We start from the raw sequence: 14,420 nt of genomic DNA on the forward strand, positions 1-14,420 counted from the left end.
ATTGATATACAAGTAAAGCCAAAATTACCTTAAAATTCATACTAAAAAAACCAAAAGAAAAGTATTTTAAATTGGAATTTAATTTCTGAAAAATCTTTTTTTTATTTAAAGGGTCTTATGTATAAATGGAAAATGTATAAATCCTACAAAAAACCTCATACAAAATTTTCACTTTTTCTTTTAAGAAGAGAAACTAAGAGTAATCCAATTCTAATTTCGGAAAAAAACACAAGTAAATTAAAAAAACAAAGAAAACTAACTTAAGCAAAACTTAATCCATCCCTTTTCCACTTAAAAGTGTAATTTATAAAAATAAATCGAATTTGTTAACCATATAATGAATCACTTCAATTACTAATTGTAACTTCCGGAATATTCGAGCTTCGACGAATTTTATTTTATGAGCTTCGGCTGTATTTACACAGTCTACATTTATCTCTTTTACCTTTAAAACACTTTGCCTTGAAATAAACTTAACAAAAAGCTTTGCTCGGTTGGCATTTAATAAATTTTTATTTTACTTGTTCCTTTTGCAGATCACACCTGGATTGCCCGCAACGTCTACGATCCCCTGCCGCCATTCGCCATCGTCGCCGGCCACGATTCCGACAACGATCCCATCTATGTGGGACGCGCCTATCACAATGGCGACATGCTGCCCGCCAAGTACATTCCCAACAAGCAACAGGCCTACGTCGCCTGGGGCGGTGAGGAAATCAACAAGCATGACTTTGAGATCCTGACTGGTCACCACTACTGCTGGATCCCTGCCAGCGGCGGTGAGGTGCCTCCCCATGCTCTGCGCGTTGGTCAAACCTCCGATGGCGAGCCTCTGTATGTGGGACGTGGCTACTTTGCCGGCAGTCTGACACCCGGCAAGGTTCATCCATCCCATGGATGTCTGTACATTCCCTATGGCGGCGCCGAGGAGCGTCTGGAGGCGTACGAGGTGCTCGTGCAGCCCGAGACCTGGGTGAATTCGTCGGGCAGCAACATTGTGCCCGGCACCATTTTGGCCGGCAACGATTCCGATGGCGATCCAATCTTTGTGGGTCGTGCCTACCACGAGGGCGATCTGCTGCCCGCCAAGGTGAGTTACAGATTAGAATCCTTTGTTTTATGTGATGATTAATCTTTTTTTATCACCCTCTCAGGTCATTCCCAACAAGGGCTGCGCCTATGTGCCTTATGGTGGTCACGAGCATGTCAAGTACGACTTTGAGCTGCTCGCTGGCTACGGCTACGGTTGGGTACCCGACTCCTTTGGCAATGTGCCCGGTGGCGCCGTCATCTGTGGCCGCACCAGCGAAGGCGAACCTCTCTACATTGGCCGTGGACATTACCAAGGCAGCTTCACGCCCGGCAAGATCCATCAGTCGCATCGCTGTCTGTACATTCCCTTCGGAGGCCAGGAGGTGCGTCTGGATCACTACGAGGTGCTCGTGAGGTCCTAAACTGACTGATGTAATCCTCTCCAGCAGAACTAATTCGGTTCAGTCCTCCTGCCTTCCTCATTAATGCTGTCAAAACATTTCCAACAATTAAATTATTCGTCTTTCATCTATCACTTAATCAGTTATGCCGTTATTTGATACGATATTAAAATAAAGCTTAGATACATTTGTATTTACTGCGTCTATTCACATTAGCTTAGGTTTTGGAGAGATGGGGGAATTAAAGTCTACACCACTTTTATGAGACACTTAATATATTTGTATAGAAATGTTTTTTTATATAATTTATTACTTAATTTAGCAAGGACTAAAGTATAAATTTCTTATAGAATCAAGTAGCAAATAAAACATAATCATTTGTTCATTAATTTTCAGCCAAAATCCGAGTAACGCATTTTCTCATTCAAAACTTTTAAAGCATCTACCCAAAAGTATGCTACACAAAAATGTACAAAAAATGCAGCGCACAAAACTGTCGTAAGCTTTTCTCACACTCCACCAACATTTTCACACATCATTGGTTATTCACTCACACTCTGTTTTCCCTGATGCGAAACTCTACAAAAATAATACATTATGTTTTCAGTATGAACATAAATCATACAAAATCGTTTTACAATTCCATTTGGCTTTTCCATTTGCTTGCGTGCAAACGCAGTGTGAGCTTTTACAGAGCTTTTGGGTGCGCTTTCGCAGTCGTGTAGAGTTGTAGAGTTGGTCATCTCTCACATCGTACACGAGCTCTACACCAGCTGCGCTACAAAAGTGCGCTCTCATTCGTCGTCGTGCGTGCTGCAACGTGATTGGCCAACGAACCGAACTGCGACCATTGCGATTGGCGGCGTGCTGTGCAGCGAGTCTAGGGCGTTCACTCGACTCGCAGCGAACGGCGACAACGAGTCGACGACGAGTCGAAAGTCGGCTAATATTTCTGAAATGTTAATTAGTATCTCATCATCTTTTATTTATATCCACTGTCCAGGTGTGTTCGCTGTTTCTTTTTATTTTTGTATTCTCTTCTTTATTCTTTACTCGGTTTGTTGGCCAAGGTGCTGCATGCTGAGTAAACTGGTTTTTTATGGACCTCATTTTCAGCTCGTCGTTGGAAATGCCGTCGCTTTGACAACAACCATTGAACGTGCTGCATTTGTAGCAAACGAACAACAGCAGAGAACAATTTCTTGTCTGACAATATTGTTATTAAGTTGGATCTTTATTGGGTATTTAGATTCTGGGTCTTAGAAGCTTGCATAAAATAAAGTGCGAGTTTTCTTGGTGGCTTTCTGGAGAAATAAGTTTTTGATTTGAGGCTTTAGTTTCTTTATTCGTTATATAGAACTTTTTTGGATAATTTTGAAGCGAAAATTCCATTTTGCTTAAGTTTTGGATATGAAGAGTTAAAAGATATATAAACATATGTTTATATAAAAGTTCAGTAATCATGCGAGTATAATAGGCAAGTCGATTGGGTATCTCGTTTGACACAAATGTTGGAATTAAAGACTAACAGATTACTACATAACTGATTGTGATCAAGGTAGAGAAAATAAACAAAGGTAAAAAAAAGGTATATAATAATATCTTTATCAGAAAAAGAAGCATATTTGTATTTATGAATAGTCTAAGAAACTTCCTGACTTGTATCCATATTAGTAGAATTAAATAATAAAATATCTTAGTATCTTTGTGAATTGAAATAAATTTAAGAATTAATTTCTCTCTAACTATAAAAACAAATGGAGAGAAATTTAATTAATAAAATAACTTGAATTGAAATAAATTTAGGATTTAATGTCTCTCTAACTATAAAAACGACTAGTGAGAAATCTAATTGGATAAGTGTTGAATGCAGAATGATAACTGAAAATTTAGAGGCTATGTTATTATGATACTAACTTCTGTATGAAGAATAATTGTAAACCATAAACGTTAAAGAAATAAATAAAGAAAAGAAATACCACATGCATTTTTTTTTTTAAATTCATCTTTAGAAAACTTACAAAAGTGAAGAAAAGAGGTGTAGAAAATCAAAAATATTGGAAATGTCAACTTGAAATTGATTTCATCTTGCAAAACTGAAGAGAAACGGTAAAGCTTCCAATAGATTTCTTTGAAAGACAAGGAGCGTTGTAGACATTTAAAGGTAAAGATATTTTTGTTGTTCAAACAGTTTAGGTAGCATGATTTCAAAAGATACGAACTCACAGAAGGGATAGAAATAAAAATGTCGTATACTAAGTAGAATGAACAACAAGCTGACGAGACTCTCCACTCGCCGACGGCAACGGAAGCAACATGTCTTTTGTAGAGAAGATGCGTAGGAGTTTTCTATTTCCGGTATCTTAGCAGACAACAGTCATGTGGGCAGCTTTTCTTCCAGCTTAAATACTTGGATACGATATTAAACTGCTTCAGTCGCTGTAGGCAATATAAATTCTTGTAATTTCGATTAATTTTAAAAGCTACAAAGAAATGGAGTCGGGCATGATGGTATTGTCCCCGATGTTGTTGCTACGACAGCGACTCTGTCATATCAGCTTCAATATCCATTTAGCTAAAATGTATTAAAAAGTAACTCAGATGCTATCTCAGGCAAAGGGGCTATCCATCCATTGAAGCTTCCCAGACAGACGCAGCGAAGCAGAGCGGAGCAACAACACTGAGACACAGAGACAAACGCCGCGCGACATCCCTCGAATAACTTTCGAGGAATGCTCGAAATTCTTGCCCAGAGCAAACAGCAACAGCAATAACATGGTAGCTTTGGAATATCAGTTTCTTCTTCAGCAATAACAGCAACAGCAGCAGCAGCATCGCCGGCAGCCGCAGCAGCAGAGCAGCGGCAAAGGCAAAGGCAAAGGAATGAAACGAATGACAAAATTTGGCCTGTGGGGCTGTAGCTGTGTCGCTAGAACACACACACATACATACACATACACAAGTAGAGACAGAGACAGACAGAAAGACAGACAAAGTGTAGTAGAAGGAAGTGCGTTGAACGCAAGCGACAGGCAGCGAATGAAGGCAGCAAAACGAGAGGAAATATTGTATATACGAAGAGCAGCGAAAGGGAGGCAGAGCAAATGTGCTGATGAGCTATGTGCTGCGAATGAATGGAAGCTGTCTTATATACAAATCCTTACATACAATGTATGTGTGTGTGCGTATGTACAGCACTCATTTAGTGTGTATGTCAATGTGTTTGTGTGCGTGCAGTTACAATTAGTGGCGACAAGAGCCGAAAAGAATGAAACAATAAGCGCTGGCAACAGATTTGACTAGCTGTGTGAGGGCGAGTGTATGTGTGCATGTGTGTGTGTGAGCATCCGAGAGAGTGAGTAAGTGGTGAGTGAGTGCTGAGCAAAGAGCCTGTGGTGTGAGTTAAGTGTGGAGGGTTTTTGTTGTTGGCTGCCTTGGCTGCTAACGGCGACGGCAACGGCAACGACTTGGGCATAGGGGTGGAGTGTGGAGTGGGAGATGGGAGATGGGTACAGCAAAAGCAAATAGGGTTGCGCTTGGACTTGAACCAAACATTCGAAACGTGTCTCATCGGATGCTTCAACAGCAAACAATAACCAAAAATCACACTCACACTATAAATGAGCAACTAGGTGTGTGTGTGTGTGTGTGTGCGCGCGCGAATGAAGCGAAATGGAAATGCAAAAGAAAATATGTAAAGAAATACGAAGCCACAGAGCAAAGCGTAAAATGAAAAATTTTGTACATAAAATTGGAAATGCGAACGATGCGATGTGAACAGCCGGCTACGCATTGAATAACCCTCGTCAGGGCGGTCGATGGGCGTGGAGTACATAAAAATGTAAAGCCGAAAAGCATGCTTGAGTATGATGTGAATGTGTATGTATGTGTGTGTGTGTGTATTTATATACTGTTTACTGTTTATTGCATGCTGGTTGCCTTGTGACTGAGGCCGGCACTAACGTGAGCTGGTAGGTCAAAACCAGGCAACCAAAAGCCCAAGATTTCAACTACCTAGAAATGAGCGCGTGACACGATAAAAGTAAGCGATATTAACGTTTTATATGCGCTGCCCTTTTAATTTGCCAACTCCGACTGCAATCAATAAAAAGGCATCACCGCAAGCATAATTAATTGAAATCGTTGGCAGCCATTGCTAGCTATGCTGGCTCACCGCAACCACACCAAGCCGCATTGCATCGATTAATTGCGATCGATAAATGCATAAATTATCGCCGCCCCACCACAAATGAGTTTTGCAGCTCGATTCAGAAAAACATAAACATACAAATGCATTGCATTGCTCACTCTCACTACGCTAATTAGTTTTTATGTTGAAATCTAAAAATAAAGCAATACTACACAAACATAAATATGCATACAACAGAAGTTGGTGGGGGAAGGGAGCTGTGAAGGCAGTTCGATCTGCTTCACTTGGCAGTGAACACAGCCTCCAAGCATCCCCAAACTCATTTCAGGCGCATCTCTCATCTGTATTTGGTTGTCGCTTATGCGTGATAATTCAATTAGGAATGTGTGAATCAAGCAGCAGCAGCAGCAACAACAAAAACAGCAGGCACTCTAACGCTGCAGCAACGAAAACAAAAACAACAAAAGCAGCAGCTACATACGTCGACTGCAGCAGCGACTGCAACAACAAAATGCAAGCGGAAACAGCAGCAGAAAGAGAATTGAACACAAAATACTCTTTCCCAGCAGCCGCAGCCAAAAACAGAAAACCCAAAACGCCATGCCCAAAGTGCAGTACACACAACGGGCAGTTGCATGCAACCCTGTTTCTCTACGCTATGTTTGTATGTGTGTGTGTGTGTGGCACAGGAACAGAATCACAATCAGAATACGGCCTCGGCTCTGGCGGCCTGAAACAATTTATGTGCCATGTATTTTGTACATAAAAATAGCGAGCGAGGTAACAGCAACAACAACAACAACAACAGCAGCAGTCCACAGTTCACAGTCAGAGGAGGAGAGCAGCAACGATAGCAGAGACGCCAGCACTGGCTGAGGGGCCGGAGTGGAAGGGGCTATGGATATGGACAGTGAGTGGAGTGTGGAGAGGGGCTTATGTGCGCAGCTTGCCTCGAAAATATTTCAACACGAGCATGCGACGGCGACTGGAACACTTAACGAGCAGTGGCTCACTCAGCAGGGTTGCCAAAGGCTTCAAATGTGGAGTTACAAAGAAATTTTCAATTCTTGAATAACAGCTGGAAAACTAACTTCTATTTAACTATGCTCACTAAATATTATATTATTTTTAAAGTATACTTTACAATTTAATTATAAACATAAATTTCTTAAAAAAAAAAAAAAAAAACTAAGGTTAAAAATATTAAAATATTAATATTTTAGAATTCAGTTTATTAAAACATTGATATAATCGCAAAAAAAAAAATAGTAAGTCTATTTTTTATTAAGTTAAAAATCAAAACAATCTTTTATTAGTAATTACCCATTTATAGAGAATTTTTAATCATAAACAGACCAACCCCTGTGGTAGCATAGCAAACTACGCCGCTGTCTTATATCTTCAATCTTGCTGTACATACAACCACAAGCAGAAACACGGCATGCATGTATAGCACCGCTCTCTATGCTCGCTAGCGTGTGTTTGTGTGTGTGTGTGTGTGTGTGTGTATTCAAGTGTGCGGCCCAGCGATAGCAACGAATAACAACAACTACAGCAACAGCAAATACAACAACAACGATGTCGACCACGAGTTGGGCCTCGTCGTCGTCGTCGTCGTCGTTGTCCGTCGCATTACCAATTTAAATTCCCATCCAATGCCCGCACGTAGCAAAAGAGCCGGTAAGGAATAAAATCGACAGACAGTGAGACAGGCGGACGGACAAACTGATTCAACACGACAAACTCTCAAAGATAGAGTATTTAATGAGCGCTACTGTTCTGCGTGTTGTTGTTCCGCTTATACATATATTTTTTTTTTTGCTTTTGTTTTTGTGTTATTGCTTCCCAATGCAATGCCAACTCGATATGTTACATTTCAGAGTTTGTGTTTTTTTTTCGTTTCCATTCGCTGTTCACTCTCTTTCTCTCCCTCTCGCTTTCGCTGCATGTCTTTGACGTAGTTGCTGCTGTTCTTGTTGTTGCTGTTCTGTCTTCTATTAAATTAGGTTCATTTGCCAGAGCGAACGGCTGTCGCTGCTGTCGACGTCGACGCTGCTGCTTCAGTAGCTTTTGCCAAAAGCACCCTCTTTTCCTTTGTCGTTGTATTTGTTGTTGCTGCGTCAAGTGGGCTGTGCAAGTTTATGCACGTGTGTGTGTGTGCATGAGCTCTTATCGACTATGTGTAAACCGCACGGCTCACTGGCTGCCCGGTTGCTTGGCTGCACTGTCGCCGTCTCTTTGACGCCGTCAATGCGGTTATGAGTGTGTGTGTGTGTGTTTTATATATAGCAGCAAAGGTATATTTTGAGTGGTGTATATAATATGAAATATGTACTGTCAACCCGTCTACACAACCACTGCTGTTCAAGTTGTGGCATGTTGATAATTCAATAAGCTGTAAAAAATGCGAATATTTTTTGTAGCGCTGCAAATTGGCAATGAGTGAGTGACACACACTTATGTGCAATTTTATGTACTACATACATATTTGCTCTGCTTTATATAGATTTTTTTTTTGTTTGCACTCATTACAGACACTTGAGCGTTATGTAAAACTCACTCAGCCAGCAACAAACTCGCTACGTCATGCAGCTGCAAGGGACCGCAACTGTTTGCTCTTACTCAACATCAGCAGCAGCAGCATCATCAAGTAAGTCTACGTCGACAACTCTCCTCTTCTCCGGCCACTTGAATGAACTCCAAAAGTGGACTGCCACCCAACGTCACAACTTCATTTGCAATGCAAACGCAGTAACAACTGAGTGAAGCGAAGTGTATGCGAGAGAAATGCGAAAGAGAAGAGAGTGAGCGCAAGTCGTGAGTGTGTCTTGTGTAATCAACTAATTACAACAGCCGCCTAGGCCTGCCACCATCTAAGCTGCCTTTACTCCCATTCTCCTTCACAGTCTCAGTCGCACCCTCGCCTAGCACCCCACCACCCGTTGTGCCAGCGCACAATTTATCTTGTCGAAATGACTTTGAAGCTTAAGCGCCCCCTCTTTACACTCCACCTGCTGCCTTCATGGTCATCATGAGCAGCACATCATTAAAGTCAATTGAGTAGCTCTTAAAAGCTCAAGCGCGCCACTCAAATCAATCAAACTGAAACAGCATAGAGAGCAAAATAGAGAGCAAGAGAGTGTGAGAGGCAAAAGGTAAAGAGAGCGAAGCCAAAGTTCAGTGTTGCGTTATCGGTATCGGTATCGCTATCGGTTGCTTTAATGTCGCCTCTGCTTCTTCTTCTTTTTAGCAATCCCATGCAGTTATTATTCTTGTTTCCGGTTCAGGACTTTCGTCTGATTTCGTCTCTGTCCCAGGAACAAGAACTGGAATGAGAATGCGATTGCGTCTCTGTCTCCTTGGCTGCCTCTGCACCCTGACTGCTCTGTAAATTGATACTTTTTTTTGGGTTTCACATTTTTTTGATGATGCAAAAAAAATTGAATGCACGGCAGCTAGAAAGAGACAGCGTGCGAAGGAAGCGAGCCCATAATTTGGGACGCGACGACGACGACGACGGCGGCACTTTGGGTCTTGCTCTTGGAAGTCTGCTCAACTCGCTGTCGTCGTCGTCGTCTTCGTCGTCATATTCTTCAATGCATATTAATAATGGCGCTCTAATTGGATCTTAATGCGGGGATTTCATTACATGACTCAATTATGCCTGTTGAATAAAATTACATTGACATCAAATCACGGAAAGTGTTGGCAAAATTATTTCACTTTCTTTTCCACGCTGCTTCCATTTGAGCCAGCCAACATTTCTTTGCTTGTAACAAAATGTTGTAGCAAGCTGACGGATAGCTGTCAAAAATAGGCCACAGCTAATCTCAATGAACACGGTTGCCAAGCAGCTAAAATGGGGGAAGGAAGTTGGAAAAACTTCACAAAGCTTAATAAATATTTCTTGTACACTTTTTAAGCTAATTAAATTGAAGACCCTGTTTAAAGTTCCCTAAAATTGGATTAAATCTTGCTTAAGTCATCTGCTCTGCAAGTTGTCTTTGAAAATATTTACAATATTTTTTTAAATTAAACTACAAAACTTGTGAAATCATTTCTGATTCCACATTGTGTTTTATTTTAGCTCAAATTAGAAGAAATCTTAATTTATAATTTTACTACAGCTTAAGTCCTTGGCACTTTTAAACAATAATTAGAGTCTTATTAATACCTTAGCTTGTAGTACTAAGAAATAAATAATTAAATAAATACTAATAACTATCAATAAGATAGTATGACAAAATAATAAACCAGCAAATCAAGGCAAACCCGTTAGGAATGACGTGTAAAAATAACTAGCTAACAATTAACTTAAACTACAAAATTTGTGAAATCAATTCCTAAAATTAAAAGAAATCTTAAATCAAATTAAAAGAAATCTTAATTTATAATTTTACTACTTTAAGTATATTAAATAATTCTTTTAATATGTTTTCTCGAATAAGAAGGTTTATTATTAGACAAAGAACTAAACATGCATATGAAAATATAGATTAGTATTCAGCTTAAATATGTTTATTTCCAAAAGCAAATTAAAAAACAAAAGTATGTGTAGGCCTTGAGATAATCCAGCGATAATTTACAATTTATATTTAGAACTCGATATGATATAAAATTGTCTGAAATAAAAACATATTTTTGCTCTACAAATTTCATATTTAGCGATGATTTACAAATTATATTTAGACTCGATTTGAGGTTAAAATAAAACATTTCTTTGCTTTACAAATTTCAGATTAAGCGATGATTTCAAATTATATTTAGACTCCATTTAATACAAAACTGTCTAAAATGAAAACATTTCTATGCTCTACAAATTTCATATTATGTTCCTTAAATTTTTGATTGTAAAAGGTTTTTAAGAAATTCTTTTGTATGGGGAATAACGACTACATACAACAGGTTCTAGTTAAGAATACCGCACAGTTTTGCTTTTATACACAGGGTGTCTCGCAGTCGAGCACACTCGACTGTAGCTTTCTTATTTCTTTTATCGCTAAGTTAAGGTTTAAAAGACCAAATTGCCTCTGTAAATACAAAATCTCATAGGAGATATTCTAATATATTTATATTTATGTGCTATATTTTATGCATTTTTAAAATACATTATACAGATGTCATTATCCATGTTCTAAGGATCATTTGAAACTAAAACTAAACCAAGTGCAATAATTCATCTCTCTCACATTTCTCAAACTATAATACACGTTAATCCCAGCAATTATTAATCTCGAGATTTGCTGCGAATAGTTGAACCGAGAGGGAATCAATGTCGTCTAATGCGATGACAACCATAAGAAGGCTAATTGAATTTCTCGAGTTAAGCGTAGCTAAAGTCGAGAACTAATTTCTGTCCCATTATTATTATATTCGTATAGCGCAAATGCTAAGCACATAAATCGTTATTTAAGCGCCAAGTTGTGTGCCTAAGATTGCCACCACAAGGTAAGAAGGGGACAACTAACATAAGATTAGTGGCGGAAGGGAAAAGCACTAACAAATTGCAATTAGAGGACGTTACTGGGAAAACTTTTGTGGCAGCCACAAGAGGCATCGCACATCGCACACACACACACACACACATCGAAACTTTTGCTCCCAATTCAATTAAATTCGCACTTCGCTCACCTCGTGGCAACTTTTGTTGCGCATTGAATTCGGCTGCTGTGGCAGTGTGGCAACTGTTTGTGCCACACTCACACACACACATGCAACTGTTGTTGGTTAGGTGTAACTCAATATGATTCCATTAATTACAATTACACGAGCATAAACAAAGCTAAACATACAACAAAATAAACAACACACGCCGCATTTCTCATTCAAATGATGTTTTCCACCTTGGCAACTGCAGTTTGCCAACTTTTTGGCCATTATGGCTTGGTCATCTGATAGCCACAGCTTGGCTGCCTTTGACCTGAGTGTAGTTATTTAGTTTTGCAATTTTCGAGTACAACAATAAGTGTTATGTTGGCACATTAAAGTTTAAACTGCGACTTCAGTTTAAGAGTTTATTGCACAATTTTTACAACTGCCCTTCGGCTGCAATTCCAAAACAACATGATTGCAAATTCCAGATTCTTAGAGTATTGTCATTAAGCAACATTCTGCGCTCTAAAACAAGCCATTAAAATCTTAGAAGGCAGTTGCTCTTACCTTCTGGTCTTAGGTTAGAGGCACCTTTACTTTCATTAAATTTTGTTTAATATTTATTATTTAAATGATGATTGATAATAAATTGATATGCAAAAACATTTGGTATTTATTGATACATTAAATATAATATTCCAATGATTATTAAAATTTAACAAAATTGTGTTTTTCAAACATATTTTTAAAGTCAAAATAAGGGACATTAGAATAGACGCACTTATGCTTTTTATACTTATAAGAAAACGAATTATTTTGTAATTTACTTTTTTCATTGGTGTTAATATTTGATTTCTTAGAAGTAAAATAATTTTAGTAATGAGTACTGAGTGTTAGTAAATATTCTAAATATCCGGTCCTTCATAGAATGATACAAGTACGTTTAATAGTTCATGTTTTCTTATGAATATAAGATGCGAATGCATCGCCTTCCACTTTCGTATATCTTCTATTTTAGGCAGCCCAAGTAATCGAAAATGCTGTACGTTAAGATCTGGACTACATAGTAGCCAGGTCATAATATTAATGTTTCGACTCGAAATAAACGATTTTACTAATCGAGCGTTATGAATAAGATCATTATCTTGTTGAAAAGCACAAGGAATTGATCCAAAGATATCATTTAATTATGGAAATTCGAACTCCAATAATGTATTTTAATATACCGAAGGCTATACTTAGTATATTGATATAATACTATATTCAAAATATAGCATAGATCGTAAGATTTTAAGTCGAAGCAGCCAAAATCGTTATTTGTCATACAAAAGTATTTCTTAAAAAAACTTCCACAATTTTTATATGGTCGCAACTAAAAATCAGGAATCAAAAATGATATAGTTATTATTGTATTCACCAAAAAAATTATAGTTCTATCTCTTATATTCTCTAAGATCTAGGTGCTCATACCGATGGACGGACAGACAGACAGTCGATGATAAAGTATGTATGTATATATTTTATAAGGCTGGGGATGATAGTATAGAAAAATAAACTTTACAAAAAGCATAAATTAACTTAAACTTTATGTGTGCGATGCAAAACTTTGCTATCCAGGAAATCGAATTCACCACTAGAATATTTTTACATATAATATATAAAAACAGAGATTAAAAATTCACCACTTAGGTAAAAAAAAAAATGGAAAAGCATAATACATAATTGTTACAAAAAATATTTCATAAACCATATAAAATGGAAGATTTAATTCTGTGATTAATATTTGTTTTATTAATTGTGCAATTAAAATATAAGCGTATGAGTATCGCAGCTGCATTGCATGTCAATGTTAGCTGCAGAGTAGCAGCAAAGTCGAGCTGACTCGTTCTTGTGGCACTTTCGCGCGTGCTAACGATCTTGGATGTGGACGCATCATAAATTGAGATGAAAGTAGTACTCATATATTTATGATGCGGAAGTCTTTAAGCGTGGTGAAAGGCTAGATCAGCCACACAGTAGTAACTCGTGCCATGTGGACCAGCTGTTGATGGCCCAAAGAGAGAGAGACTGAGGCTGAGACTGAGTGATGCGAGTATGAGTGTGTGTATGAGTGTGAGTATGAGTATTTGCACGAGTACCCGCAAGCCTGTTATGAATCGAAATAAGTGTGTGTTTGTAAGTGCAGTTTTACATTTCTAATTACCTGAATGAGTATCTGTAGGTACGCCTGTATCTCTCAGATACAATTGTGAGTGTGAATGTGAGTGCCAGTGTGAGTGCGAGTGTGTTGTTGTCTTCTGCTTACACAAATGATTTATAAATGCTAAATTAATGCGTTAAAAGCCAAGCGCATTAAACTTGTTTTTCAGATGTGCCCAATACTCGCTCTCGCTCTCGTATTCATACTCGTATTCGTATTCACATGTGCCCCGCTAGAGATACTTGTGAATACTCATAAGAGTATTCGCCGCCTGCAGCTGTGGTGGGGCGGGGTCGCGGGACAGGGGCAGCGAAGCAACGCCAGTCGGCTTAATTATTGTAATTGGAGTTTTGGCTCAAACACCACACACAACTTCATAAATTATTCAGCTGCGGCTGCGCCAAAAGAGGCAATTTTGGTAAAACTTTATGAATGAATTTTGCATTTTAAATTATTGCCACATTTAAGGCGATGCGCCAAAGCAACTGTTTAACTTATTATGCTTATGCTTACAGAGTGTGTTGTGTTTTATATATTATATTTTAACATATACAGACATTTGGTCTTCAAGGATTCTAAACTCTTCTTTCATTTTCACACCCTTTATGCATATTTTAAAAGATTGGAGTTCTCTTCAAAATTGTATTAAAAAAACAGTTCTAAATTTAAACATTTGAAGCTTAAAATTCACTTTTAGAAATCTTTAAGCTAAAGTCATTGAATGTTATTTATTTTATTACAGTTCTTAGGATAATCAGCTAGTTTTAATTGTAATATCCGTTACCCATAGAATAGTGTGTTGTATTTTTTATATATTTTAACATATTCAGACATTCGGTCTTGAAGCATTCTAAACTCTCTTCTCTCGTCTTTCATTTTCACAACCTTTATGCATATTTGAGGAGACGGGAGTTCTCTTCAAAATTTCATTAAAAAAACAGTTCTAAATTTAAACATTTAAAGCTTAAAATTCATTTTTAAAAATCTTTAAGCTAAAGTCATTAACTAAGTATTATTTATATTTTTACTGTTCTTATTATAATCA

General features: G+C 38.0%; 1 protein-coding gene across 3 annotated transcripts in view; it reads left to right on the forward strand.

Annotated features, from left to right (window-relative positions):
• The window catches only part of LOC133842562 (uncharacterized), a 12,703-nt gene extending 11,077 nt beyond the window's left edge, over positions 1-1,626 (forward strand). For all 3 annotated transcript variants that reach the window (XM_062275713.1, XM_062275711.1, XM_062275712.1), the window contains exons 2-3: positions 537-1,090; positions 1,155-1,626. In XM_062275713.1, the coding sequence (XP_062131697.1) occupies positions 537-1,090; positions 1,155-1,454 (854 nt within the window). In that variant the 3' untranslated portion in view covers positions 1,455-1,626. The remainder of the gene's footprint in view (positions 1-536; positions 1,091-1,154) is intronic.
• Positions 1,627-14,420: the final 12,794 nt, after the last annotated feature.

The sequence above is a fragment of the Drosophila sulfurigaster genome, chromosome 3 (assembly GCF_023558435.1).
Source record: "Drosophila sulfurigaster albostrigata strain 15112-1811.04 chromosome 3, ASM2355843v2, whole genome shotgun sequence".
Classification (NCBI taxonomy): Eukaryota; Metazoa; Arthropoda; class Insecta; order Diptera; family Drosophilidae; genus Drosophila; species Drosophila sulfurigaster.